The sequence below is a fragment of the Sus scrofa genome, chromosome 15, assembly GCF_054392235.1.
Source record: "Sus scrofa isolate SSC_HxYL_T2T_F1_AM1 chromosome 15, Sscrofa_HxYL_maternal_Yorkshire_Landrace_v2.0, whole genome shotgun sequence".
Classification (NCBI taxonomy): domain Eukaryota; kingdom Metazoa; phylum Chordata; class Mammalia; order Artiodactyla; family Suidae; genus Sus; species Sus scrofa.
Genome location: NC_139397.1, coordinates 121,502,794 through 121,530,151, shown reverse-complemented (window position 1 = coordinate 121,530,151; position 27,358 = coordinate 121,502,794). Strand labels below are relative to the sequence as shown.

Sequence of the window (27,358 nt, the reverse complement as noted above, 5' to 3'; positions counted from 1 at the left end):
CCTCCTCTGAAAAGGTTAAGCATCTATATTGCAATCTTCTTGCTTTAGTTATATGCTTAAGAAGCCATTTTTCCATAATTAACCAAAGAGGATCTTCAGCCCTCCTGAGTCTGGAATAGTCACAAATTTATAGCAGTTGAGTCCAAATTAATTGGGTGTTACGGTTCTAGGCAACATGTTACATTCCCATTTCTTTATAAGTATGTACATTTCCATAAAGACATTAGGTCATTAATCTCCATTCCTTGGAGATTTCTGTCTTGGCTCAGTGGAAACCAATCTGACTAGCACCCATGAGGACCTAGGTTCAATCCCTGGCCTTCCTCAGTGAATTAGGATCCAGCACTGAGATGTAGTGTAGGTCACAGACACGGCTCAGATCCTGTGTTGCTGTGGCTGTGGTGTAGGCCAGCAGTTACAGCTCCAATTTAACTCTTAGCTGGGACCCTCCATATGTGTCGGGTGCAGCCCTATGAATGAATGAATGAATAAATAAATAAATAAATCTCTGTTTTCCTCTGACTCGGCTTCCCCTGGATGAATTTCTATCAGGGGGATGGGACATAGGTGGAAGATTAACCCCAGAGCAAGAGTTATATTCACCATGAATCTTAGCAAAGTTTTGACTAGGGGCAAGAAGCATTTTTTTCTGGATCAATGCGATGGTAAAATTTACATGTTTGATAAAATACCCATAAAAATTCTAGAAATAGAAAGCTTTCCAGATTTCTGGATTCAGAATTCTCTATAATGAACCAAAAAAAAATGTCTATTTCTTGGGCATGTAGATAGGCCTGATATGTAAGTAAATACATGGGACATGAATGACAGAATAAAACAGTGAAAGACTGGCCTTATTTCCATGCATTCCTACCTGAGTCTGCCTCACCTTCCTGGGCCAGAGAACATAGTGTTAAAGGTTGGGAAACACAGATCTCCAATCACTAAATACAACCAATATGTTGTCAGGCCTCATCTTTTGAGCTCCCAGCAGCATTCTAAATTATCACTGAAACACATCTGCTTTGCCTTCTGTGGGATGGTACCACCCAGTTTTCATCCCACCTCTCAGGCCACTCCCTCCAGGCTTCCTCTGCCAACTCATCCTTCTCTAAGTAGCCATCCAGGGTTAGAGTTCCTCACAGTTTGGTCCCAAGCCTTCTCTTCTGCTCAGCCGTCCTCTTTCCAGAGGCAACCTCATCCACATTCACAGCTTCGACTGCTAGCTGCGAAAGCATTTATATCTCCGGACTAGACCTCAATGGTCCTTTAAACTCAAAATGTCTAAAAGGAACTGAAGATCTTCCCCTAAAGTCTGGCTTCTCCAGTGTTTTTCATCTCAGTGAGTGACTGATACACCGTTGCCCATGCCAAACCTCCTAAACCTCATCTTTAACACCTCCAGCTCCCTCGTCCTCTCACCTAAAGGATATTTGACAATGTCTGAACACATTTATGGTTGTCATAACTTAGGGGAATGCTACTGGCATCTAGTGGGTAGAGGCTAGAGAGGCTGGTAAACATCCCATAAAGAACAGGGTACCCTCAACAACAAAGTATTATCCAGCCCAAAGTGTCAATGTTGCCAAGACAGAAATCCTAATCTGAAGAGCCTGATCATGAAAAAGTAGGGAATGGAAATGAAGCAGTGGGTACAAAATATGTCACCAAGTTAGAATGGATATTGTTAAACTGTTTGACTCCTCCTTCTTGCTTATACCCAAAGATGATGGATGATTTGTGCCTGAGTGGCTAGGAGGATGGTGTTCCATCCATAGATGCAAGGCAAGATGATAGGAGAAGGGGATTGAAAAGAGGCTATGGATCCAGCTTTGATCATTTGGGTTTTGAGATGATGGATGAGTAAGCTAGCTGCAAGTAAGAAGAGGACCATACTAAATAGACATAAGTGGGGGATTCATTCAGAGAGAGGTAGCTATGGAAACTGAGCGGGTGAGGGAAGTTGCTCTTCAAACATCTTGGTTCTACATTCTTTCTATAAATAAAAGACTAGAGTTCTCTTGGGCACAGGGTTATGGCAGGGCAGGAGTAAGGCAAGGAGGTGTCTGCTCCAACATAAATGTGGAAGGTTGCTGCTGATACCCTCGGACGCATTATGGTAATTTAACTCTGAGGACTCCCTTTACCAGACTCTCCAGAGTCTTTGCTTCTGTACACTCAAATAAAACTATAACTAGTAAAGGAGCACCCATAAGGAAGATGTCTTGACTCTGAGGTTCTCTGGGTTGCAGCAAAATTATAAAAGATCTGTTGCAATCAGCTCCCATGCTTACCCTCATGCTGTTATCAGATAGAAGATTTAGTCATTATCACCTTAACTGTAAACACAATAGTGGGATGGAAATGACAAATGCATGACTGGGAACAGTAGACAGAACCCACAGTGTCCATGTGCCTCTAGCATGTGCATATATGGGTACAGAGTTCTCTCCTTCATGTCTATGTGACTAAGTCATTCAGCCCTTCACCATTCACTGTCTGCTAAAGATGTGTGATTTCAGGACTACTTCTCCCTTCCTCTCCCTTCTAACCCTCATTGGTGCCCACTTGTTTCTTGGAAGCAGCAGCCAAGACACAGGCATACACAAGGCAATTCACTTAAAGACATTGTCTTCAAGTACCCACTGGATTTAAAGGCAGATACTACCTGTACACAAACTATCCACATTCCACAGTGTGATTTATAGTGGAAAAAAACTGTGTTCTTTAAAAGGGTCTTTAGATTAAGAAGAAGAACAGGTTTACCGGCTCAGCAGAGCAAGTGGAAGATTGAGTGAGAGTAACAGGTGCTGGTCTGTGGATGCCTGGCAAAGAGGGAGCTCTTTATTTATTCAAATGTCAGCAACAGGTCAAGAACTGAGATAGAATCAGCAGCTGCTCCCAGAAACCCACTCAGCCTAGAACTGCCTATGGTTGCACATCACAGGCCCTCAGGAAGTTTCAGAAAATAGCAAAATAGTACACAAAGGCACAGGGCAGACCAGCCAAAAACAGGATCCCAGAAAAGTACCCTGAAGTTGGCTAAACTGTAGGGTTCCCTGATGACCTGGCTGCCTATCCCAGCAAGGGGCTGGTTGTTTAGAGTAACAGCATTGGAAAAAGATGAGCCCAGGGTAAAAATGCTGTGTTCTACAAAATATACATATATATTTATTTCACACCCTTTTGGTCAGAGAATACAAAGGCCTGTGTTTGAGATGCAAATAAAGGGTACTTCTTATTGGGGAACCTAATTAACCACAAGAGGCCACAGAAGGTATAGTTAGCCAAACCCTGGGATGTCCCAGTTTTCAGGGAGCCTGTGAGACACAACAGGACCAAAATAAGTTTTTTCAAGACAAAGATGAACCTCAATAGGAATTAGTAGTGCTGCTAAGGAAAAACTCATAGCATTTATGTTATTTCCAAGTTGAAAGTAAAGCTTTTAAACTCATTCAAAACAAGAAGCTACTTTTGCCCCTTTGGGTAATTCAAGTCACTTAGCAAATTAGTGCCTGATTACAGTAACTGATATTCTGGTATATATTTACACTAAGCTTTAAATGGTGAGCAATACCCTTCTGGCCACTGAAAGGAAAAACATTTCCCAAAATGTCTTCTCATAAAGCTAGTAAGGCACATTGATCTTGGTCAGCATATTAGAGGAGAGTACCCATCCTGGAAATGACCCCAAAGGTACTGCCTCTGGCTTTTAAACTAAGTTACGATTCCTGCCCGGGATCGAGATAAAAACAAGAACTGAGATTCTAAATTCTAATATGATTGGCAAACTCCACAGGAGTGCAAAGATGGAAGGTAACTTGAACAAAGACACCAAGATCCAGAAAGATAAAGGGACTCCACAAACATCAGAGGAAGAACTTAGGCAATATTTCACTACATAAAAGGCCCCCCTCAGGGTTGGGCAACTTGCAGAAGGCAAGCCCAGCAAATTGTCAAGATGATATCTGGTATGAAGGACTTCTAGGAACAAGCTGCCACTTTGGTGGTTACAGATTTTGTGGGAGGTACAGATTAGGCTACAGGCAGCCTGATAAATGTCCATCTGCCCCCTATTATCTTCTGAAATCAGAGAAACATGTGGGGAACAAAGGAGAGGCAAATTTTGGCAACAGGCCAACAAGAGTTCACAAGGATCCCAGGTTGAATCCATCTTTGGCATGACTGTGACCCTAGGTCTGCCCTCCTACTCTACCCCCACCCTGCCCAGCACCAAGGGTAAGATGGCTTCAACACGGCAGGGCTTCCCAAAATCACTGATCCATGTATGAATTAGTTAGATGTATGGCATATGCCTTAAAATGAGTATTTCTCCTCAGGCATGTTCATGTAAGTCCTTACTTTGGCTGCTTCAGGGGTTACCAATTCATTAATTCATAAGCATTCTTTAAGCTCTAAACTAAACCTGCTTAATACCAGACTGGTGGTGACTATCAAGAGAAATAGTCCTTAATCCTTGAGGAGCATATATTTCTGGTTGAAGAAATGATGCATATACACATTTAACTTGCAGAAAAAAATTCAAAGACATATGGAATCAATGCATGAAGTATTTTGCGCCACACTGTATAGAACAGGAAATTTGTGAGTAAGAGAAAGGCCCTTGATAAGGAAGTCCCTTCCTCACAGTGGATATGGTTTTCAATATGCCTTCAAACATAGGCCAAAACTTCAGTGCTGAAGAAGGTGGAGAAAAATACACCAAGCTTATTACTTGAACACTTGCAAAAGTTCAAAAACTCCAAGTCAATGGTGAGAGCTCAGAAAAGTCTAACTCCCATTATAGTTTCGTAATGACAGCACCATACTTGGCCTCACAAAATTCAACTGCTTCAGAAGAGATAAAAATATGACTCAGATAAACAGACCTAGTTTCTTTGCTAGGTTTGAATGCATAATTTCGGTAGTCAAATTTCTCATGATTTTTGACCCTGAACCAAAGTTGTTCCTTGGCTTCAGTTGCTTAGATTTTTATACATATGTATATATTAGAACTATTTTACATGTCATAATGACATTGCAAAATACAGAGGAGAAAGGTAACTGTCTACCGTAATTTATCCCCCTGTTTATTTACCTGTTTAGCTTATTATAGCTGTTTAGTTTATTTACCTGCTTACCCTAATTTATTTATCTGTTTAGCTTCTTGCTCTGCCTGGCCACCTAATCAGTACCTTCTTTTTTTTTTTTTTTTTTTTTTTTTTCCTTTTCTAGGGCCACTCCCGCAGCATATGGAGGTTCCCAGGCCAGGGGTCTAATTGGAGCTGTTGCTTCAGGCCTACACCACAGCCACAGCAATGCGGGATATGAGCCTTGTCTGCAACCTACACCACAGCTCACGGCAACACCAGATCCTTAACCCACTGAGGAAGGTCAGGGACCAAACCCGAAACCTCATGGTTCCTAGTTAGATTCGTTAACCACTGAGCCACGACGGGAACTCCAATCACGTTCTTGATCAGAGACCTCACATCCATTTTTATCTCAGATAAAGTTGGATAGACCAAAAGAGAATCTACTCAAACCCAGCAAGGAAAAAAGAAAATAATCACATATTCAACAGAAAATAAGCCATATAGGCAAAATTCTTGAATATGTTCCCATTTCATATGCGGTAGAAAAGTTACATGAAAGCAGTGTTGTTTCTCTTACCCAGTAGAAAAAAAGAGCCAATGTTACTACCAAGCTATAGAAAGCTACGACTCCATTTACCACCACCAGCACCCAAAATATCTTAGAAGACTCAGGAGGCCGAGGAGCTGGACAATGTTTCTCTGAAAAATAGAACAGAGTAGATTAAATGATATGGGAATGGCACTTGAGTACATTTCCTTCCTTCTTCCTAGGGGACAATGGGCGAGGGATGGAAACATGCAAAGTATCACTAGCTGACTGATGTACAGACTTCCTCATTGGTCTTCCCTCTTTGGGAGTTAGCCAGCCCCACCACTGATCATGACCTAGTCTTCAAGACTGCAGTCAGAAACCATTACTTGAGAATGGACACTGCTCAAGCTGTACATTACCTTTCACATGGATAATAGTCCCGTTACTCTTCTCATTGTCTATATAAGGAGGCGGATACAGGACCTCGATTTTGCAGAAGTAAATATCCGTTTGGTTAACGTGCAAATTCCGGAGGTAGAATGTCACTGTTTCGTTGCCATACTTCACATCGCAGTTGAATCCTGTATTTGGTTTAAACTGAAGCAGGCGGGAGTAATTTACATTCACAACACAGACCTCCACAGCACTATCTGCTCCCTTATAAAGGGATGCCCGGAACTCCTTTGAGAAGAGGTTGTAGGTGTACTTGCAGCTAAGGTTGACCTCATTGTCGTTCACCACAAGTATGGGCGACTGCTTCACCAAAATCTTGTTTCCTGGAGGGGGAAAAATCATTTTCTTAGAACAAGAGTATAAGGGCTTTTTTTTCCTGAAATCAAGATATATTAATTAACAAAATCTATTTAGCAAAGGCTTTCTCTTGGCAGATGAAGATGCAGGAGCTCCTTGGCTGATCGTTATACTGAGAGCTTACATTTTGATATTTTCATCCTCTTTTGACTGGAACAATGGAGCATGTTTTTTCTTGGCAGGCAGAATGTCACCTTCTGTTGATGTTGAGCACCACGGCTATGAACTTTTGAATCTGTGCTAAGATTCCTAAGATGTTAATCATGCTTAATTGCATTAATTTCCTAACTGAGTGGTTTACTTGGAAATGGCTTCTAACACCTGACATAGATAAAAAAAAAAAAAAAAAAAAAAAAAAAAAAGAGTTGTAGTTTAAGTGGTGATTCAGCATTTTGTGAAGGAATTAAAATGTGTTTAAACATTTAGACTGTTTGTTGGCCATTCCAAGAGGAGGTGAAAGAGGTAAGAAAAATGTAACCCAAAGAATTCAATCTATCCTCCAGAGCAAATTCTGAGAAGAGCCTTTTCAAGATATGTGCATATTTGTTTCTTTAAATCACAGAAGATGGAAGAGGCCTAAGAGAACCACAGACTTCCTGCTCTAGTCCATTTTCTACCTTTATGCTGTTCCAGTGAAGGAGCAAAGAATTTGGAGACCCCCTCTATCAGCCCCTCTGTTTATAAAGTGAAGAACCTAAAGCAAGGTCATAAACTACATGAGGGAAGAAAACACATCTCTGCTGTCTTTTTTTTTTTTCCCACGCTACCCCCCATTCCCTAACACATATTCCCTGACAACATATTCCCTTTTTTAATGACTGTGTATACAGCCTAGAAACATCAGGTACTTTGTCTGATATGGCTGAGAGGATGGTAACCAAAGCAAGGACAAAAACGCAAGTAAAGTAGAACCACCTGGAAATAAGTCACTTAAGCACTTGAGAATCAACTTTACAACCAAGTCTCTCCAAAATTTCTCTAAAACCATAAAGCACTTTGTGTCTTTGATTCAAAATTCAATACAAATGAAAAACATTTTTGCTATTGTTTGGGGAGCATACTAACAACTGTCTAACAATTTGCATTTTTAAAAAAGGGTATTTGAATCAATATCCCCACACCCATGTGGAAAGATCAAATGAAATAATCTACCAAAATGAAATTTATAATTTAGCCTGGATTTGAAGACATGTATCAGGCATTTTGGTTTTGCTTTGGGGCAAAGAGAGCTGCAAAGAACTAAATCAAGAGTAGACTTTCACCTTGTACATAGCTCTCAATGCTGGCTCTACATCAAGAACCTATGCCCATGATGGAACATGATGGGGGATAATGTGAGAAAAAGAATGTATATGTGTGTGTGTGTGTATCACTTTGCTGTGCAGTAGAAAAGAGACATAACACTGTAAACCAATTATAATGGAAAAAATAAAAATCATTCTTAAAAATTTTTTTAAAAAGAACCTATGCCCAGATCCCTTCCCAGAAATTCCGATTTAATTGGCCTATGGTAGTGAGGAGAGGGATTGATCCTTTTCATTTTTTAATTACAACTTATTGAGATAGAATTCACATACCATAAAGCTCACCCTTTTTGTTAAAGTCCACCCTTTTAAAGTATATAGTTCAATGGCTTTTTATTATATTCACAAAGTCATGACTGGATCCCTACTATCTGGCTCCAAAATACTTCAATACCCCTCAAAAGAAATCCTGTGCCCATTAGCAGTCCCTTCCCATTTCTTCTTCTCTAACCCCTGGTAATCACTACTATATTTTCTAACTCCATGGATTTGCCTATTCTGGACATTTCATATAAATGGGATCATACAATATGTGGCCTTTTGTGTCTGGCTTCTTTCATCTAGCATAATGTTTTCAAGATTCATCTATGTTGTAACATGTACCAGAACTTCATTCCTTTCCATGATAATACCCCATGGCGTGGACATACCGTATTTTGTTTTTCCAGTCATCAGTTGCTTCCACACTTTGGCTGTTATGAGTAATATTCCTGTGAACATTTATGTACAAGTTTTTGTGTGGATGAATGTTTATTAGTCTCTTGGGTCTATGTCAGGAGTGGACTTCCTGGGTCATCATGGTAACTCTATTTTTAACTTTTTGAGGAATTGCCACACTGTTTCCTAAAACAACGGCGCCATTTTACATTCCTGCCAGCAATGTGTAAAGGTTCCAGTTTCTCCGCTTCTCTGCTAATACTTCTTATTGTCCATCTTTATTATTATAGCCATTCTAGAGTTGGTATCTTATTGTGGTTTGACTTGCATTTCCCTGATGACTAATGACACCGAGCATTTTTTAATGTGCTTATTAGCCATTTGAATATCCCTTTTAGAGAAATGTCTGTTCAGATCATTCGCCAACTAAACTTCGGTTGTCTTTATGTTGCTTATTAGAGTTCTTTACATATTTTTGAAACAATTTCCTTATCAAGATATGTAATTTGCAAATGTTTTCTCCTTTTCTGTAGGAGACCTTTGGTATTGGTTTAACAATTCCCCCAGTTGACTCTAATATTCACTCAGGGTTGAAAACTGCTATAGCCTAACAGATTTCTCAAGTTCTCAGCATATTAAAATCACCTGGGAACTTTAAAAACCTTTGATTCCCAGGCCAATTAAATAAGAATCTTTGGGTGTAGGACCCAGATATGAATATTTTTAAAGTTTCTCAGGAGATTCTAATTTGCATTCAAGTTTGTGAACCAGTGGTTTAACAGTTGAAAATCATTTCCTATCCTCAATTCAGAGGCCTCCACAGGCTTTTCCAACCTCATTTTCTCAAACCAAGACCCGCCCAGTTTGCCAGATTATTTAAGGGCAACCGCCCAGGCACAAGCTGTGGGCATTCTTCTCTCTGTGCCTTGTTCACTGACTCTGCAGCCTACCGCGTCTCTTCCTTTTCAGGGCTTCGATTTCTTTAGCTTTTGATATGTGTGCATTTCCTTTCCACCCCTACTTTCCAAGTCTCTTTTGAGCAGGGAAAATATGTTAGGCTTCTTGGAAAAATACTATGTGACTAATAGGATCTCGTTAAAGATGGGATCTGACTGTATCATTCTTAGCAGTAGCTAGCGCTGACTACCGTCTCACTAAATTCTTTTTCGAAATCTGTCCTGATAATAACTTTAGCTTCACTTATTATTTAACAAATACTCTCTAAAAGCACTGAAAAGTAAACATGTAAAGAATCAAAGTTTAGCCTGTCTTGATAGGAAAATCCAACTTATTTTTTGTTTTATCTCACATGGACTTTTTCTTTTGCTTACTTAGAATCAATGGGCCGGTTCTCATTGGAAGAACCAATCCCAGCAAGAAAAACATCTCTTTTCAAGTTAGGCATCTATATTTCTGCCTGTTAACTCCAGGAAGGGTGTTTGTTACTAATCATGGGAATTCTCTTCTTGTGGACATTTAAATTCTTCCTGATCTTCCTTTGAGAACTGATAAAAGAAAAAGATGAAAACAGAACTTTGTGGTAGGGATTAAAAAAGAAAAAAGTGGGGGGAAGAGGAGGAGGAACATGGGCAGGAAAACTTACTGAAGCTGGAGAGCAATCCCAAATGGTCACTCAGTTGGCTTCCTTCTCCCAGCACCCACAGCGAGGTGGAAGAGGGAAGCCAAGAAGCTCAAGTATCTACACTCCAGTATTTTGCTTAGTACATCTTGTATAACTTGGGGTGTGATGCCTTCCCAAGATGCACTGCAAGAGAGAAATTGATTTCCCAAAGAAAAGCAGGGCTCAGTTTCTATCCTTGGGCAGTTCACCATCTGCTTCATAAACAGACAGCTACTTTTAAAAGAATGTTATAGTGATCTGCAAGTGTTTGTGGTGGCAAATGGGGAACCAGCTAAGGATTTCAGGAGGAGGTCGCTGCTGACCTGAGACTTAAAAGGATTATGCAAACATACATAACATTAAGTAAAAGTTTATCCTAAAAAAAAAGGTTATCCTAGCTAAGATGAGTCTTTGTGTTGGGGTGTGGGGGTGAGGTTGGAGAATGTGTGTTGGGATCAGGGTAAGGTAAGGAGCTGTGGAGAAGACAAGACAAAGAGGAAAAAGAATAAGCAGAGCAGGTATGGAGGGGAGGAAGGAGCTCAGGTGTAGGGGATGGCAACTGCCTCAATTTGCTAGACCTGAGTTGTAAAAGACAGATTGGCAAAGGAAGCAGTGTTCACAGATCGGGGTCTCTCCTGCAGGTAATGAGGACCTATTGAAGGATTAATCATGTGTATAACTTTTCATTTTATACAGACCCCTTTAGGTAAATTCAAAGGGTGCAAGCGTAAAAACAAGGAGACCAGTTAGGACGCAATTATAGTAGTCTAGGCAAGGGTGGTAAGGGCCTGAACTATGATTAAAAAGAACAAACTCAAATATTTACAGCTGAAATTGGCAGAGCTTGGCATTGATTTAAATGTGGTGAGGAGTTCCCGTGGTGGCGCTGGCATAGGCCAGCGGCTATGGCTCCAATTTGACCCCTAGCCTGGGAATCTCCATATGCCGCAGGAGTGGCCCAAGAAATAGCAAAAAGACCAAAAAAATTTTAAAAATTAAGAAAATTAATGTGAGTGAGGGAGCTAACAAATGCCTTGGGCCACCAACCAGTACATTTTTGGTTTTCCTTTTCCCTATGTCTTTTCTTTACTCATTACATGACCAGAAGAGACAGCTCAGAAACTGAGGTGAATGTTGGACATTTTGGGTTGTGAAGAAGACATTCCTCCAGCCTAGGGGATCACGGCAAAGAGGAAGCAAATTACCTCGAAGTTCCTGGGCACGCAGTCAACTCCCCAGAGCTTAGTCAGTGTTTGCCCTTTTTCAGAAGGGAGAAGCCGTGGTCTTCCTCTGCCTTCCTTTATAAAGCATGGTGTGTTGAGCTAAGTGGAAGATTTTACTTCTGCTCATCACGGGGCCTCCAAATTCAGTGTTGTTAAAACTGATCAGATTCCTCCTGAGCCCCGTCTACCTCAGCTCTACAAATTGAGAAACTTTCTAGGGCCGAGCAATCCAAGATCCCAGTATCTAGGTTGCTGTTACATATTCAATATTCTCCTGGTTGATGGCATACCCAACAATTGGGCCAGGGACGGAAAATCCCCTTCTTGTGTGACTCTTTGTTCTAATATTTTGTTGAGAAAGAGCTTGAAAAATATCAATTGCAAGGCCATTTGTGGAAAAAGAGACATCGATTTAATTTGTTGATGTTTACTTCCTTCCCTCTTCCATGTCAACACAGATCATTTTTAAATTAGGTATTAGGCTTGAAATCGTTTGCTTAATAAGTGCTAGTGTGGGGCAATAGCCTCCTAGCTTAAGGGTCAACATGAGTTCAGTATTGGCTGATAGAACCTCTTGCTTTGCAACATGTGTAAGCTTATAGGACTTGGTCCCGCCTTGGTTCATGGCAGTCATTTGGAAAAGTCGAAGTGAGAAACCATCTCATAGGCCTTCAAAATCTACATCTGCTTTAGAGACACTAAATGAAGAAAATTCACTTTTGGTGATATAAAAAGATAACCACTTGCTCTAAGTGATATTGAGTATATGCGATCATTACAACTCCCAGTAGACACAATAGTCCTGCTTCCTTTCTTTTTTCTTAAAATGGAGCATATGTGAAAATGCACATCTCTTACTCTAATGGAAGAAATAACATGGATAACACAAAGCAAATAATAACCAGAATATCAAATGACATTTGGCTTTGGTATGTGTTGTGGTTCTCTGAGTTTCAGGGAATCCACGGTACTTCACATAATTTAAGGACATATTATAAAATTTAAGGACTTAATTAGACTCAGAAGAAGAAACTAGAGAAATATTTAGCTTCCCCATACTAACATCTGTTTGATCCCTTTTTGCTTTCTGCTTAGTGCCAGGAGTGGAAAACGTCCTCCTCAGGTTAATTTTTTCTTACCAGACCTTCCCTTTTCCCTGTAAATATTCAGTTTTCTGACTTGTGAGTAGTTAGGCAAAGTCTACCCAGGTGCATTGTCAGTCTCCCAGTTGTATTCACTTCTGGTTATCAAAAGAATGGCTTGACTGACATTTCTCTAATTGAATTAAGTTGTTTTGATGATGAATTGAGTGCTTTGCTTTTTAAACCCTTTCCTAGCAGCTAAACCAGCTAAAGGTGTGGAGACAGGAAGCAGTAACCTCAAACCTCTTTCCCTCACAACTCCTCCTTGACAACAGGCAACATGAAGAGTGAGATTGGAGGGGAGACGGTACTTATCTGCTGCTGATGAGCAGGGCAGTGAGAGCTGAAAGATTTCCCACAGATAATCTGTGAATTTTGTGACATCGTTGACTTCTGGAAAATTGAAAGTTGCTTATGCTTCCATGAGAAAGGAGGAAAGGAAGCTTAGTTACCAAAAACAAAACAAAGCTTTCCCATTTCACTTGTTGTAAATAGGTCAATTACTATAATAATAAGCAAGTCAACTCTCTGTACAGGTGGAGTGGATAACCATCTCTAAGGTGTGGCTCCAAACACCAGAGAAGAAACCCTGACCCTAAAAGGACACTCCCCACCAGCTCATTTAATGCTTTGATTTCAAAATAAGGTGAAGCCTAAAATGCAGTGTGGGGAATACAGCGACAAATTAGTAGCTATGATCTGCATTCACAGGGTTGCAAAGTGCTTTCTCCTATTTTATCTCATTTGAACTCCCCATTAACCTGGGAAGTAAATAAGCAGGATGACCATTTTATGCCCATTTTACAGATGAGGTCAAAGAGGTCCAATAACTTCTCCAAGGTTACAGTACAAGTTCATGACCCTTAGGACTTGGTTCATGCCTCATGTCTTCCAATATATTGTTCTTTTCCCTATGCCAGTTTGCATCAAAATTTCAATGCAATTTCAGTGATTATTTCTAGACCCTCTCAAAGCTTGGACTTGATAGTTGGATAATATTAAGTGAGAGATAGAATACCAGTGAGTAGGGGAGTAAATGGAGTGAGAAGTGGACAGGGCCAAGATACATTTCATTTTCTACCCCATGTTGCTGGAATACCAGCCTGCAAAAAGCACTCAGCTAGAAGGAAAATTGGGGATAATTTCAGCTAATTCCTTATTTTACAGAAGAAGCAACTGAAAACCAAAGTAAATGGCTTGCTAAACAAGGTTGCACAAAGAAGGGAAGAGCTAAGACCTCATGTATTTATCTGTGATTCTTAGGGTAATGTTTCAAATCATGAATGAATGAATAGAAAACAAAGTTTGTACATTCAGCAAATGGACTTGATTTCATGGTCCTATTTAGAAAAAGTCTGGGACCAAACTTTGTCTCTACACAAAAGATTTTGTTTACAACTTCAGAGACTTCCTGAAGGTCATAGATGGATCGCAGATAAGGCCTACAGACAATGTGGTCCTATGAAATGCCTCTCTTGTAAATTATTTCAGATTTGAAAGTAGTAATTATACCACTGCAACTATTCCATCTCAGGTTGCCCACATGTCCCCAAGGGTTTGAACATAAACACTAGTCCATACATAAAGTCACTTTCAGTCTAAACCTCACGGGCAAATCCTTAACCTCAGGGCTTTTGTGAATTACGTTTATTTTTCATGTTTCATTTACAATCTTCCATCTTTCCTTTTCTTTATCACAGTACCATAGAGCACTCACATGGCACATAGAGACAGGTGAACCCGAGAGCAGCACTCGAGGCTGAAGTCTGCAATTTAAGGAAGCACCCAAAAAGATAGAATACATGTTTCTTTAGCAATGTGATTTTTGCTTCAGAACCTCTTAAGAACTTTATTGGGTTCCATCTCTGCACATCACAATCAGAGTTTACTCTGCAGTTTAACCATCAGGTTGTAAAGATCCTAATCACGTTGTTTCCTTTTTTAAATTCTGACTGAACAGAATTTAACATGTCAGGCAGGAACCAAAGAAAATGAAAGCTTTCTATTTTCAACCATCTTGCCCCGTGATGTTTGTGAACATATTGTGAAGGTGACGCTGATTTCCCTGGCACAGAACACCCCCCTCCCGACCACAACACTGGTGAAGTTACCGTAACTTTCCTCTGAGCACATTTCCTGCCCAGGTCCAGGATACCCTTCCACACGTGGCCATCTGACCACTTACCCCTTTCTCAGCCTCCACAGGTGGCAGGCTCCCTGTGGGCCAACCCAGCATTCGCTCAGGGACTTGTAAGGCAAGCTGTGCTTTCTGGGAGGACAGGGACGCTCAACCACTGTGGCTCTGGTGACTCTAGCTGGCAGTTTGGCCTCATTCAGATGTGAGAAAGAGGAACACAAAACACTCATCTGACTATAGCATCTTTCACCATCCTCTTTGTTGCAAAGACAAAACCAAACCTACCAAATTGTGAATGGCTCCAGACTCTCTGAAATCCATGTTAAAGGGAGGGAAAGAAAAGGTAATGCAGACTATATTTTCAAAATAACTTGGTAGTCATTCTGTCTCATTTTCTGCTGACTGTCATCTTGAAACTCTCCTCATTTTCACAAGGAATAGAACTCTTAAGAAAAAGCCTCTACAAAAAAAAAAATAAGGCTTTTTCAAAGCCTTATTATATGGTCCATATACATAGACACGGTCTCATTCAAGATCTTGGCAGAAAACAGATGGCACACTCCAAACCAGGCAATAGGAGGAGGGTTTATTTAAAAAAAAAAAAAAAAAAAAGACTGACTGTCAGCAAAGGTTGGGAACCACAAGGGGTGGTACTAGAACCTGTAGCTCAGAGCAGCAGAATTATATCCACTCTCAGATCTAAAGGGACAGGGGGAGAGCAGGGTTCCCAGAAGCAGACGGAAAGGAGTGTTGTGCAGAAGGGGCCACCGTGACAGAAGCAATGACCTCTGCAGGGAAAAACAGCCAAGGAACCAGCCCTGCCCAAGGTTGTGTCTGCACAACTCCCAACTTACATCAAGCCCATTAACTCCTATCAAAAGCAAGTGTGATTTTTAAACAGAATCTGAAGAGACTATAGTTCAAACAATTACCAGTGATTATAGACAATAATAGAGAAAGAAGCTGCTCTTGGCCAGCACCACTCTAAGGGCCACCTTCAAGCTTGAACTGCATTTCTTCACAGGCAGACCCAGTAGTGCAGAGAACAACTATCCCTGGCCTTTGAAAAAATTGTGCTTCAGGCAACTGTCAGAAAGTAACGCAGAGGTCAGATCACAGCAAAAAGTCCCATCCAAGCACCTAGACCTAAGGCACTAATTCTTGAGAGAGAAAAATCATCAATATGATCAAGGAATACTTTCTGAAAAGAAATTTTGATGTATCAGAAAATTGCTCTTTGACTTTGTTAAGGCAGAAGACTAATCGTTCATTCAGCGAATAAATAATGGGACCTGAAGTACTAGGTTTTTGGGAGATGGGAAGACGGAAAAGATACGGCCAGCCTCTTCCTTCTAGGAGAAACCCTAAGGCAGATTCTCAATTAGCTACTCCAAAGCCATGCATGGTGATTGAGGCTTCTAGAGGGTAATGGACAGTCACACGGAAGAGCCCTTGTTTCCAGGCAAGAGGATTCTGGAGCCTTTGTGCAGACTGGCCTTTAACTGGGCCATGAACTTTGGGGCAAATTTAGACTAACGTAAAGGAAATGACTTAAGAGTTTTAAGAGTTTATAGGGACAAACAGCATTTACATGGGGCGGGGGGAGGGGGAGGGAGTAAGTGAAGATGGCTGATGCCAATCAGGGAGAACCTTTAATGCCAAGAGAAGGTACCTGGATTTTACTAGAAAGGCAATGGGGCTGAGGCAGAGACCAGTCAGGAGGCTGAACAATAGCATCAGTGTGAGGTGCTAGGGCCTGAGCTGTGGAGGGAGCAGCTGAGATAGAAAGGATGGGGCAAGGTGTTGGTGCTAGGTTACACTTGGTGATGGTAAATAGGAACCCAAAATGACTGGCATGGAGTTCATGGACTGACTGAGGGATCATTGACAAAATTAGCCAAGCAAAAAAAGGCAATTTGTTTGAAAAAAGCTATTGGGTTTTAGATACACTGGGTTTGAGGGGCAGGTCAGCCATCCTGGAGGAAAGGTCCAGGAGTTTGATGAGTCAGACTGGATCTCCAGAAAGTCAGATAGACATGTATCTTGGAAAGGAAAGTCATCTGTATTAGGGTGACAATCATTAAATCTGCCAAAAGCCTTGCCTGCACTAGAACCCATCCCTGCCACTCAGACATACTACCCAGCACTCAGGCCCTGCCATCCAAAGGTCTGCATTGTCCCTCCAGCTCCTAATGCGGGATGGATCATCAAAGAGGACAATGTGATTGAGCACCTTAATTTATATGAGAGAGCTACCAATACCCAAAGCCACCAAATCCTGCCAAAAATCAAATGTTAGTACCCTAAAAGATTCCCATAGTTCAGACAGTAGGTGACCAGGGCTTTCTAACTTTCTGCATAAACATTCTGACATAATTCTGTTAATAAATAGAAAGAAATCCCACACGTATCAGGGGCCTCCTGTATTAACATACTACAGTCTAAATATATATTTGAATCTAGTAACAAAACTTGGGAATCCTATTCCTCCTGAGCCACCATCATTCTGAGCCCTCATTCAAAGCAACTCTGTAAAGAAGATGACAGTGTATTGTTTCTATTTGTTTCATCCTCCCTAAAGCTTACACCTCTAAGAAGTCAGCTTAAGTCCACCTTGGCACATTCAGAGTCTTCTAGGCAACTGCCATGGCCTGGAACTTTGAAAATGATTCCTGCGTTGAACCTGAACATCAGTTAGGAAGATGGAGGAGAGCAAAGGCAATAGTGTCTCCCCAAGTCCTGCTGTCATTTCAAAGCACATTAGCTTCTAAGATTCTTGTTTTCAATCTCTCCAAGCAATTTCCAAGATGGCTAGTTGCAGTTCTTGTATTTTCTCTATCGGATCATAAGCACATCCACAAAGGGGTGGTGTGGTTGAGTTGCCTTGCTCGAGCTGATAAAAGCTAAAGTTTTTCTTCGACTTGAGAAGCATTTTTAAGCCCAAACTAGACCTGAGATCTCTTCTAGTCCAACCCCCTGGTGTATCAGATGAGAAAATGCAGGCCTAGAAAAGTCACAGTGTAACGGACCAAAACTCTTCATTGCATCCCCCTACCTTGATAAATCAGGGGTTTTCACCTTTGAGTTTGACAAAAGGAAGGGAAAAAGACGTGGCCTCCCCAAAGCCAAAGGCAAGCCACCATGTCCTTTCTCCAAAAAACAGATGTTAAAGTTAACTTCCATGACTGGAAACTGGAGCCCTGCCCATGGTGTTGGACAGGCTTGGTCCCATTCCTTGTGACCCTGTTATCGCAGCTGTGAGCTGAAGCCAAGCCCATCCCTAGTGAGCATTTTCGAAGACGCCAGCAAATTTGCAGTACAAAGAGGCAAACTCTTCAAAGTCAAGGTATATAATATCCCAATGGCCCTTGTTTATATAGATTTAGCACTATGGCCTGTCTTGAGAGAATCAAATATATATGTGTGTTATATACATAAACATTTCACAGAAGTTGTTTTCAATTTTTTTATTATAGCTGATTTACAATGTTCTGTCAATTTCTTCTGTACAGCAAAGTGACCTAGTTATACATACACACACACACACACACACACACATATATATATATATATACATTCTTCTTCTCATGTTATCTTCCATCATGTTTTAACATCAGGTTTGCCAGTATGGAATCATGCATCTACTCTAGCTTCATCCTATGCCCCTATAAATCTCTTCCCTTCCTCCCATTCTCCTTGGACCTTTGTCCTCTTCTCTCCAATACTCCAATTCTCCACATCCCCCTCCCAATCTCCTCAAGAAAACTGCATCCATTCCCTTTTTTCTCTCTCCCTCTTCCTCTTTTCTTTCCTAATAGCCCGCCCTCTCCTCCACCCATGCAATGAATACACACACACACACACACACACACACACACACACACACACACACACCCCTTCAAGATCAACACTTGGCTCCTTCCACAAGTCACATATAATTAAGTCACTCAGTTTTCAAACATTTATTACATACCTACTGTGTACATAATACCATGGTAAACACAATAGGTAATAAAAGTTCCTGATTGTCTTCACTTTAGCAATTTCTTTCATTTTCACTATCTCAATTTGTCTCCTTCCACCTTTTCTTAACCCTTTTAAGTGTTATCTTCCTTCTCCATCATTCAGTCTAAACTCAAAAGCCCCAGATGGCCTCCTCTTAGCCAATACAATGGCCTTCCCAAGCCATTATCCACTTCCCCTTCCCTTATACAACCAGCGCTATTAACCACGGTCTCTTTTTGAAACTTTCCTCTTTTACCTCTAGTGACATTCCATGAGCCCCATTCTCCTCTTACCCCTCCAAACACACTCTCTGTCTCCTTCAATAGCAACCCTCTTCAGCTGACTCCTAACCAGGCCTATTTTCTAGACTCATTTCAACTCTTTGCTTTTCTAGAGATATGCCCTCTCCCTTCTACCAGCCATCCATCTCCATGACTTCAACTTAATTTCAAAGTTGGGGATTCCTAAATATTTTCTTCTCACCCAGTTCCCACATCTTCAGCTTTACTCTGGAAATCTTTCTGACATCTCAAGCCTTTAATTCACATTCATTGTGTCTAAAACTAAACATTGCTTTCCTTCAAGACTCAATTGCACAACAACATTTTGATTTCAGGTGGTGACACCACCATTCCTCTGAAGCCAAAAATCTTGACATTATTCTTTGTCCCTCCCTCTCTTTCACAAACCAGGTACTAAGTCCTGGAATTTCTACTTTCAAAACATCTCTCAGAATAGTCACTTCTTTCCATCTCTCCTTGGTCACCCAAATCCTATCACCCTCTTCCTGACAAGGTAACAGAGTGCTCTACCATGACCTCCTGGTCACTAGTCCCTATTACATTCTAGGCCATCCCGTTTCCACAAACTTTCAGCTGCTTCCCAAAGTCCTGAAGATGAAATTCAAACTTTTTTATATACTTTTTTAAAATTCATTGGAGGACAGTTGATTTACAATGCTGTATTAGGATCACGTTTACAGCAAAGCGGATCAGTTATAAATATGCATATATCCATTCTTTCCCCCCCATATGTTATTACAGATCATGGAGTAAACCTCCCTGTGATATACAGTATGTCCTTGTTATTTTATGTATCATATGATATAACTTTCATGTGGAATCTAATAAAAATGATACAAAAGAACTTATTCATAAAACAGAAACTCAAAGATTTCAAAATTAAATTTAGGATGACCAAAGGGGAAACCATGGAAGTGGGGAGGAATAAACTGGGAGGATGGGATTAACATAGACATACCACTATATATAAAATAGAAGTGTGGATTTTGCCATTTACAGTATTCAATCCTTTGTTTGACCTGACTCTACACTACCTTTGCAAGCCTCTATACATTCAGACTGGCTACCTGTTCTGAGAACATGGAATAACATTCCTGGTTTAATTTCTTTATTGGTATTTCCTCTCCTTCCTGAGGCAACATGGCTTTGGTAAGAACATGAACCCTGGAACCCTGGATTTACTCACTTACTAGCTGTATGACCACAGGCAAGTTAATTGCTCTGTGCTTCAGTTTTCCCATCTTATAGATGAGATAATCATAATAACTACTTCAGAGGATTTAGAGAAAGAATAAATGATTTAATACAGGGAAAGACAAATAGTACAGTGTCTGGCACATCATAAGTGCAAAATAATTGTTAGCTAGCAATTATTGTTAATAACAGCATGCATTCAAATCCTAGCTAGCTTTAAAGTCCATTCTTAATTTCCAGCTCTCTGTAAAAGTTTATTATTCTATGTTAATCTTACTAGAGTATTTACTTTATGCCTCCTCATTTTAGTGCTAATTCATTCACTTCCTTCAACAAATATTTGTCCAACACCTACAATGCTTTTTGCACTATACATAGTACTGCAGTTATAAGGATGGGTATGACATGATCCTGCCTGCAAGAAGCACACTCTAAAAACAGATGCATCAACACACAATAACAATTGTATGAACCCTGATGAGGAGAGAAGTCCCTTGCTTTGCCATTTAGTCTCAGAGAAGCCTTCTTCAGAGGAGAGGAGTAGGAAACATTCCAAATCACAAGAATGGTTTATGCAAAGCCATTAAGGCATCAAATAGCATGATGAGGTATGGGACTGTCAAGAGTCATTTTTCTCTTTCCAGCTGTTATATCCTGTCCTATATAGTCTTCTCAAGTAGATCTGAAGTCCCTAAAAGTACAGAGAACTTGATTAATTGCACAAGCAGCTCTCATGTGATAATTAAGTTTTCATAATTCTTTTCCTCTTTTTATTTTTTTCAGCTCTCAATAAAGACTAAAGTATAACAGTGGTTTAATAAATTTGTTGAACTGTGTTACTCTTCCATTAGGACTTCTTTTATGTGACCATAACAGAGGTGAATACCCAGAGAAAGCTTCCTCAGAGAGATGGATCTTGCACCAAAGACATAAAGTGAAAGTTGAGTAGGATTTGGATGCGTGGAAAGGGGTAGGGAGGTGTGGAATTCCAACAGGGAAAGAGCATCAGAAAGTCATAAACACAGAATGCATGTGTGTGAGACAGTAAAGAAAGCTGCAGTATTGGGGTTAAGAATCTAATATTCGGGTATGAAAGGTGATGACCTGAATAGGTAAAATGGGTCCAGCCTAAAAGCATCCAAAAATGCCAGGAAACATGGCAATGTTGTCTTTCTCTTAGCATCTTCCAGGAACTATCAACACAACTTCCTTTTCTATAAATTAAGAGATATCTAAGTCCCCTCCCGCCTCTAAATATCTGTGGTTTGAATTCAACAGTTCCATGGAAGCTTCAGCTTATTACCATTTTCCATAAAACAAATTAAGGTGAATAGGGAATCAACCATTCCCAGTGGTTCTAAACTGAAAGAAAACAAAATTCTGGAAAGATTTCACAAGTCTCATTTTTACTTCACTGAAGCTCAAATTGGGTTTTTGTATTGGTCACAGAACCTAAAATAACACACTGAAGATGTTAATAAATACCTATTGAATGAACACATGAATGATGACCTGGTTTACCAAAGTGTAAGAAGAAGCAGGCACTTTAGAGAACAGTAACTAATTACCACCCTATTTCAGTCCCCCCAGGTAGGAGGAAACAGTCTCCTCATCTGTGCCCACTCTCACCCACCTACTATGGGAGAGAGTCTGTGAATCAGCAATGGAAACCTCCTGGATTCAACATCCTTGAAGCTGATCTTAAATGATGTACCTTTATTACTAGCAGTGTTGAATTTCAAAGAAAGCCACTGGGTCACATGGAAGCCACGGGGATGTTCTGACACTTCATCATGAGTCCAAGTACCCCTAAGCAACAAAAAGCACACCCCCTCTACCTTCTAAAGTTAAAAAAAAAAGTCACCCACCTAAGTTCTTAACAGGAGAATCTAGGTCATTGTTAAAAATGTAAGACATGTCAATAATTCAGGTTCTTAGGAGAGTGAGGGGGTAATGACTAGGAATTACTGTTATAATCAACACATTACGTGATAGATTGTGAGCCAATGAGGTGACTCAGAATACTGCAGAAAGGGGCTCACGATGGATGAGATTAGAGGTCAGAGTGAACGGTGAGTGGGTGACTCTTATGACACCATCAGGAACCATTAACCGAGGCAGCCAGAGTCCTCAAGATAATGAAGATGATGACAAATGAAAAAGATGACGGTAATGGTGATGCAGAGATAAAAATGCAGCTCAAAATTAAGTAAGAAATTCACCATCACCATATGGTTCTCTTCCAGCAATGAAAACATAAACTCACATAACTTGCAAGGTCACACGCAGACTAAATTAAGATGCCTATGAAATTAGCATTGAAATCTTAAGGCTCAAGAAGTCTAAACTCCCTTTTTCACATCCTCTAAGAAGTGGCTGTGTAGCCCTTGAACCCATCCAGCACACCTCTCTTCTAGAGTTAAGAGTCATCAAAATGAGAGTAACAAGAAAGAAATTAGACACCTACTTTCCATGGGGCCTAGGTTACCTTTCCTCCAGCTTCAGGGACCAATTCTCATGCAACAATTCTCAGACCGAAAGCTCTGGGTACATTTTTTTGATGACAACAACATGTCATTGACAAAAAGAGTCAAAGAAATTACCATAAAAGAGACATAGATTCTTTAAAACATCTTAGAAAATCAGAGACCCCTTCGGTCTATAACAATGTCGCCCAGATGTCATTTTTTTCCCTAAAACTCAGCTAAACTATCTACTGAGAAGAAAAATTCCAGCCTCCATGAAGTTCCATAAATAATAAATTTCTTGAAGAAAAAGGCACACACAAATTTAACCAAGATGAAAAGGAAAAAAGATTGCCTCCTTGTCAATGACCTGCTGTGAAATAACAGTGCTTTGAAAGAGGGCCTGCCCTCTGATAGTTAGACGAGAAAGTTTGCAATTAACTATGTGTCTTTATCAACGCCTGTATGTGTTAATAAAGAGCTATTGTTCTAAAGATGATAAACCACAAACGGAATTTTCTTCTGGGATGTTGGTGGCATAAAAATTTTCACTTTGTAAATGTCAGCACACTGCATGCAGGAAATATACTGGAGAAAGATATCCACACATGATAAAAACTGAATGGTAGTCATGGCATTTTGACACTCATGAAAATAGAATAAGGATATTAAAAAGGAGGATGTTCTATGTTTAAAGAAGGGAGAGAGATCCCCCCCAGCCCCCCCTCCCCCCGGTAAATGTTTGAATGGGAGAGCTTCAGAGCTACAATCGCAGATTCATTTCAATTTCCAACCTATCTGTGCAAATGACTCATTCTATTTCTTGGTATTGTTATATTGGTATTCATTGTACATTCCTTGCTGAAAAAGTCCTTTCTGAATGGTTGCCTTTTCAAAAAAAAAAATTAATATCTTTAGGGCACCATCGTAGAGTAAAACACATTCTTAAGCATTGTCTACACTTTCGAAATGTCCATCAAATTTACCTGAAATGACAAAACATCCAGTCAATTTTTTTTTTTTAACAGAAGACCTGGCTACCGGGTACTGGGTCTCATGTAGACACAGTAATCCGCTGATTTTATTGCATTTTCTAGGGCCATCTCTCTATTTCCCCAAGCCCAGCCTCAGAGCAGCACTTTCTGTGAGAGGTACATGACTCTTTTTTTGTACAACTACCTCAGGAGTCATTTGCTGAACTGAAAATAAAGTCTTTAACTACCTTGCTTTGCTGATGATTTTTTTTAATTAAATACCAATCATTTTCCTGCCTCCTGTGCCTCTCGCAAGGACCAAAAAAAAAAGTGCTGAGGGAAATGCAGCAACATTGGCGAAATCAATCGCATTTGAATTGGCCACTTTGGACAGTTTATTTGCTAAGGTTGGGGAACAAATGAAAAGAAATGCTCTCGTGGAAAAACTGTGTTGTCCTGATTTTTGTCTTCATACTGGATGATTAGCTTGCTGAAAAATAACCAAGATCAGCTGGGAAAAAAAAAAATCTATGAACAATGCCCTGTGTTATAGGCACACTCCTGTCATCAATAACAAATTGTTTCCCATTCAAGAGCCTGCAGTTCTAAGCTGGACCCATATTCCAAAGACCAACAAAATCCTCTGTTGTGGATCTCAGGTGCACAATAATCTGGTAGAAAGCATGGAATGTTAGTAAAGGAATGGTGTAAGTTACAGTTTTTTCATGGTCCCTAAATCATACTTCTTTAATTTAGTCACGACAAGCTTTCTACAGTGTCATTAAAATCATGAAGAATCAGGTTACTTTAACCTTCATAGAATAAGCATTTTAGGCTATGCTGTGAGGCAATGAGTTAGAATTATTAAATTCGTGGGGGGAAAATTTTACAAACACACACACACACACACACACACACACACACACACACACCCCTCAGCACAGAAAATAGCAGTAGTCTCTCTAGGGAGGACAATCACATTTTGACCAGAGAATTTCCTTGTCTGTAACTTCTTCACAGAGGGTAAATACAGGAAAACAAAGAGCCCACAGATTTTGCACTACTAACTAGAACAGATCAGACATTTCTGTATGTTGTAATCGCCATTTCTCATAAGTTTTCTTACTCAAAGAAGCATTTGGAAAGCACCTTCTCCAACCCTAACCTTTCCTACTTTACTAGATGGCCACTCAGTGTCAAACCTTAGTTTTTACAAAGGTGAGTTGGTGTTTGAAAAGTAGATGCATCTCAAAATTAAAAACACAGTCTCCATGTGCGTGAACTCTTCACTGCTTTTCTAGGTACCCCCCTTTTCATAAATGTTCTACAGGAAAAATGCAAAGCTTTGAGTCTTACCAAAAGTATCCTCAAAGGAGAATGAATGAATTGGTGATGGATGGCTGTCCACAAAGTGCATCCTCAAAGTATCATGTGTACAATTACCAATTTTAAGTAGTTTTCTGTCGGAGTGAGGCTTCGCTCTCCTTACTGTTATTCTTTACTGCCTAATACATTTTCAATATGCTCTAAAAATAAATTTTAGAGATCCCTTAAAAATAAAGACATTTTAAAAAATTAGTGTTGAAGGTTCTTTTAAAATATATTTGGTAGCTGTAAATGCTGGGTTTATAGCCTGTCTCACCACCAGTTAAGGTCTTTTATTCTATCAACCCCTCTTATAAATACACACAATTTGTAAATGTGCTCAGTAACGCCTCAGACAACAAAATGGATGGGTATATATGTAACTGTTGCACCTGTGCAGGTTGGGTAATTACACCCTTTGGAGCTCATGCACATGATTTTTAAGAACAACAGTCAATCATGCCGTCCACACACTACCAAAATAAGGGAGAAAGAAAATTGAAGATGCTAGCTTTTTGATGTATCTCTAAGGGAAAAATAACTCTCCTAATTTAAATATGCCAATGACCCCCACACACACCCCCGAGCATTGGTCCAAGTTTTGAGCCAAGTGGGACCCTTTGTTAACTCTGAGAGCGAGTTGAACAAATACCTGACTCCAGCCCACCTAAGCAATAAACTCGTTCCATTCGGAATGGTGATTTTCCAAAGATGACTTAGCCCTGGACATAGGTGGAGCTAAAAAATTATGAGGCGCATCATGTTAGGTGGAATAGCATAGGAGCACAGGCTCTAGAGTCCGATGAAGGTGGTTCAGACCTTAGTTCCAAAAATTCATAAGTGTATATCCTTAGCCAAATTAGCCTTCCTACCCCCATCTCTTCATCTGAAATGGGGTTAACTGTGACACTGTGAGGTTTTTCATCTTCGTCTTCATCATTGGAAACTTAAAGAATTTCAACCTAAGATTTTAGCCAACAGTTAAACTAACTTATTAGCATCTATATTGTACCAGCTTCCATGACAATGCTAGACTTCACTTTGACACTCATTCCATTCAGGTAGACAGGGTTATTACAACCAACGCTTACCTCGTTAGCCATGTACTGACTCTGCTAAATATTTTACATGGATCATTGCATTTTATCCTCACAATGACCTTGAAATGAGATTATTATCATCCCCATTTCACAGATAAGGAAACCGAGGCCTTGGAAATTTTAAATACTAGCCTAAGCTCGGCTAGCAAGAAACAGATCTGTGATATGAATCCAGGCTGTCTAAATCCAGAGCTTTCAGAACCAACCTGCTCACAGCAGTTTTCTTAAACATAAAAATCCATATGTATATACATAAACTAAAACTTTTTGAAACACCATCAACTCATAGCTAAATAAGTCTGATTTAATTCCAAGGGCCGTGCCTTAAAATATTTTGCTGGCTGTAGTGTGAGAATCAGTGAGTCTCTAGATAACAGGTGGCCGTTTTAGAGCAAAAACTATCCTTCGAAATGTCCAAATTTCCCAAGTTCTTTAAAATGTAAAATGAACCAATAAAAAAGAAAAAGAGGAGGAAAGAAATCAAGATTATTTACCTGTTACTTGAATTGAGGGGAAGAAGTTGAGAGCCAGGAGTAACCCGAGGATCATTGTGCGAATGGTGGGCCAGGGCTCCGGCCCCTCCTCCCTGAGAAGCCCAAGTGTGAGATGAGCTGGAGATGAACCCCAGCAACTTGTCACCCACGGCTACCACCAGCGACTTACTTCCCTTGGGCACATGATCAAGGGACTCAAACCACAGAGCATTGTGACTGCAACACTTCGCACAGGATATTACATTGTTTTGATGACTTTTAACTTTTCCCCTTCTTTTAAAGGCAAGCCTTTTCTTGTCACCGAAAGAGAATGTCAGTCACTCTATGATGGGCTCATGGAAATCCTTCTCCGTGGACAGGTGTCAGAGCTCTAAAAAATGACTGCTTGAAATCCAGCAGGAATGTAAAGGTACACAAACAAGGTATTCTAAAAAAGGAGAGATTTTCACAGGATGGGGATAGGTTGTCCAAAAGACACCCATAAGACTTATATTGAGGATCTGGGAAGTATTTGTTACCGAAGTTGAAAGGAGTTACAAATATAAGGAATTGAACTTTTGTGTTGGACATAGGTAGCCCCATGGAGCATTTAGCACCCACTGCTTAGTCTCTTCCATACCTCCTCCAACTCATTTCTAGGAACTTTGAGAAACACACTGCATTTGCAAGCACCCTACCTATTGAATATCCAGAGAACGTTCCCTAAGCAAAGAGAGAGTCAAAAATATCACCTGTCCTTAGAGGAACAATGAGGGAACCAGAAGCTCTTTGGCATCTATGTCTCTTTGGTCTCTATGTCCCTGAAGGAATCATTCAAGGCTAAGTGACAAGCATGAAAGGAAGGTCCATGGCATCCTCCCCAAGGCTGGTGACCATGCTTCTGCAGCCCTTACCACTAGCCAAGCCTTCTCCATCTAGGGTCCTCCCCCTGGTGTGG

General features: G+C 40.3%; 1 protein-coding gene across 2 annotated transcripts in view; it reads right to left on the bottom strand.

The window, feature by feature from the left end:
- CD28 (CD28 molecule) overlaps nt 1–26,625 on the bottom strand; it is a 34,840-nt gene extending 8,215 nt beyond the window's left edge. The window contains exons 1-3 of one of the 2 annotated variants that reach the window (XR_014828801.1): nt 26,422–26,625; nt 6,048–6,404; nt 5,674–5,795 (exon numbers count right to left, since the gene is read on the bottom strand). Coding sequence is in view for 1 of the 2 variants with exons in the window: in NM_001287410.2 (NP_001274339.1) it covers nt 5,674–5,795; nt 6,048–6,404; nt 26,422–26,476 (534 nt within the window). In the remaining variant the exon portion in view is untranslated. 2 annotated transcript variants of the gene reach the window in all.
- Nucleotides 26,626–27,358: the final 733 nt, after the last annotated feature.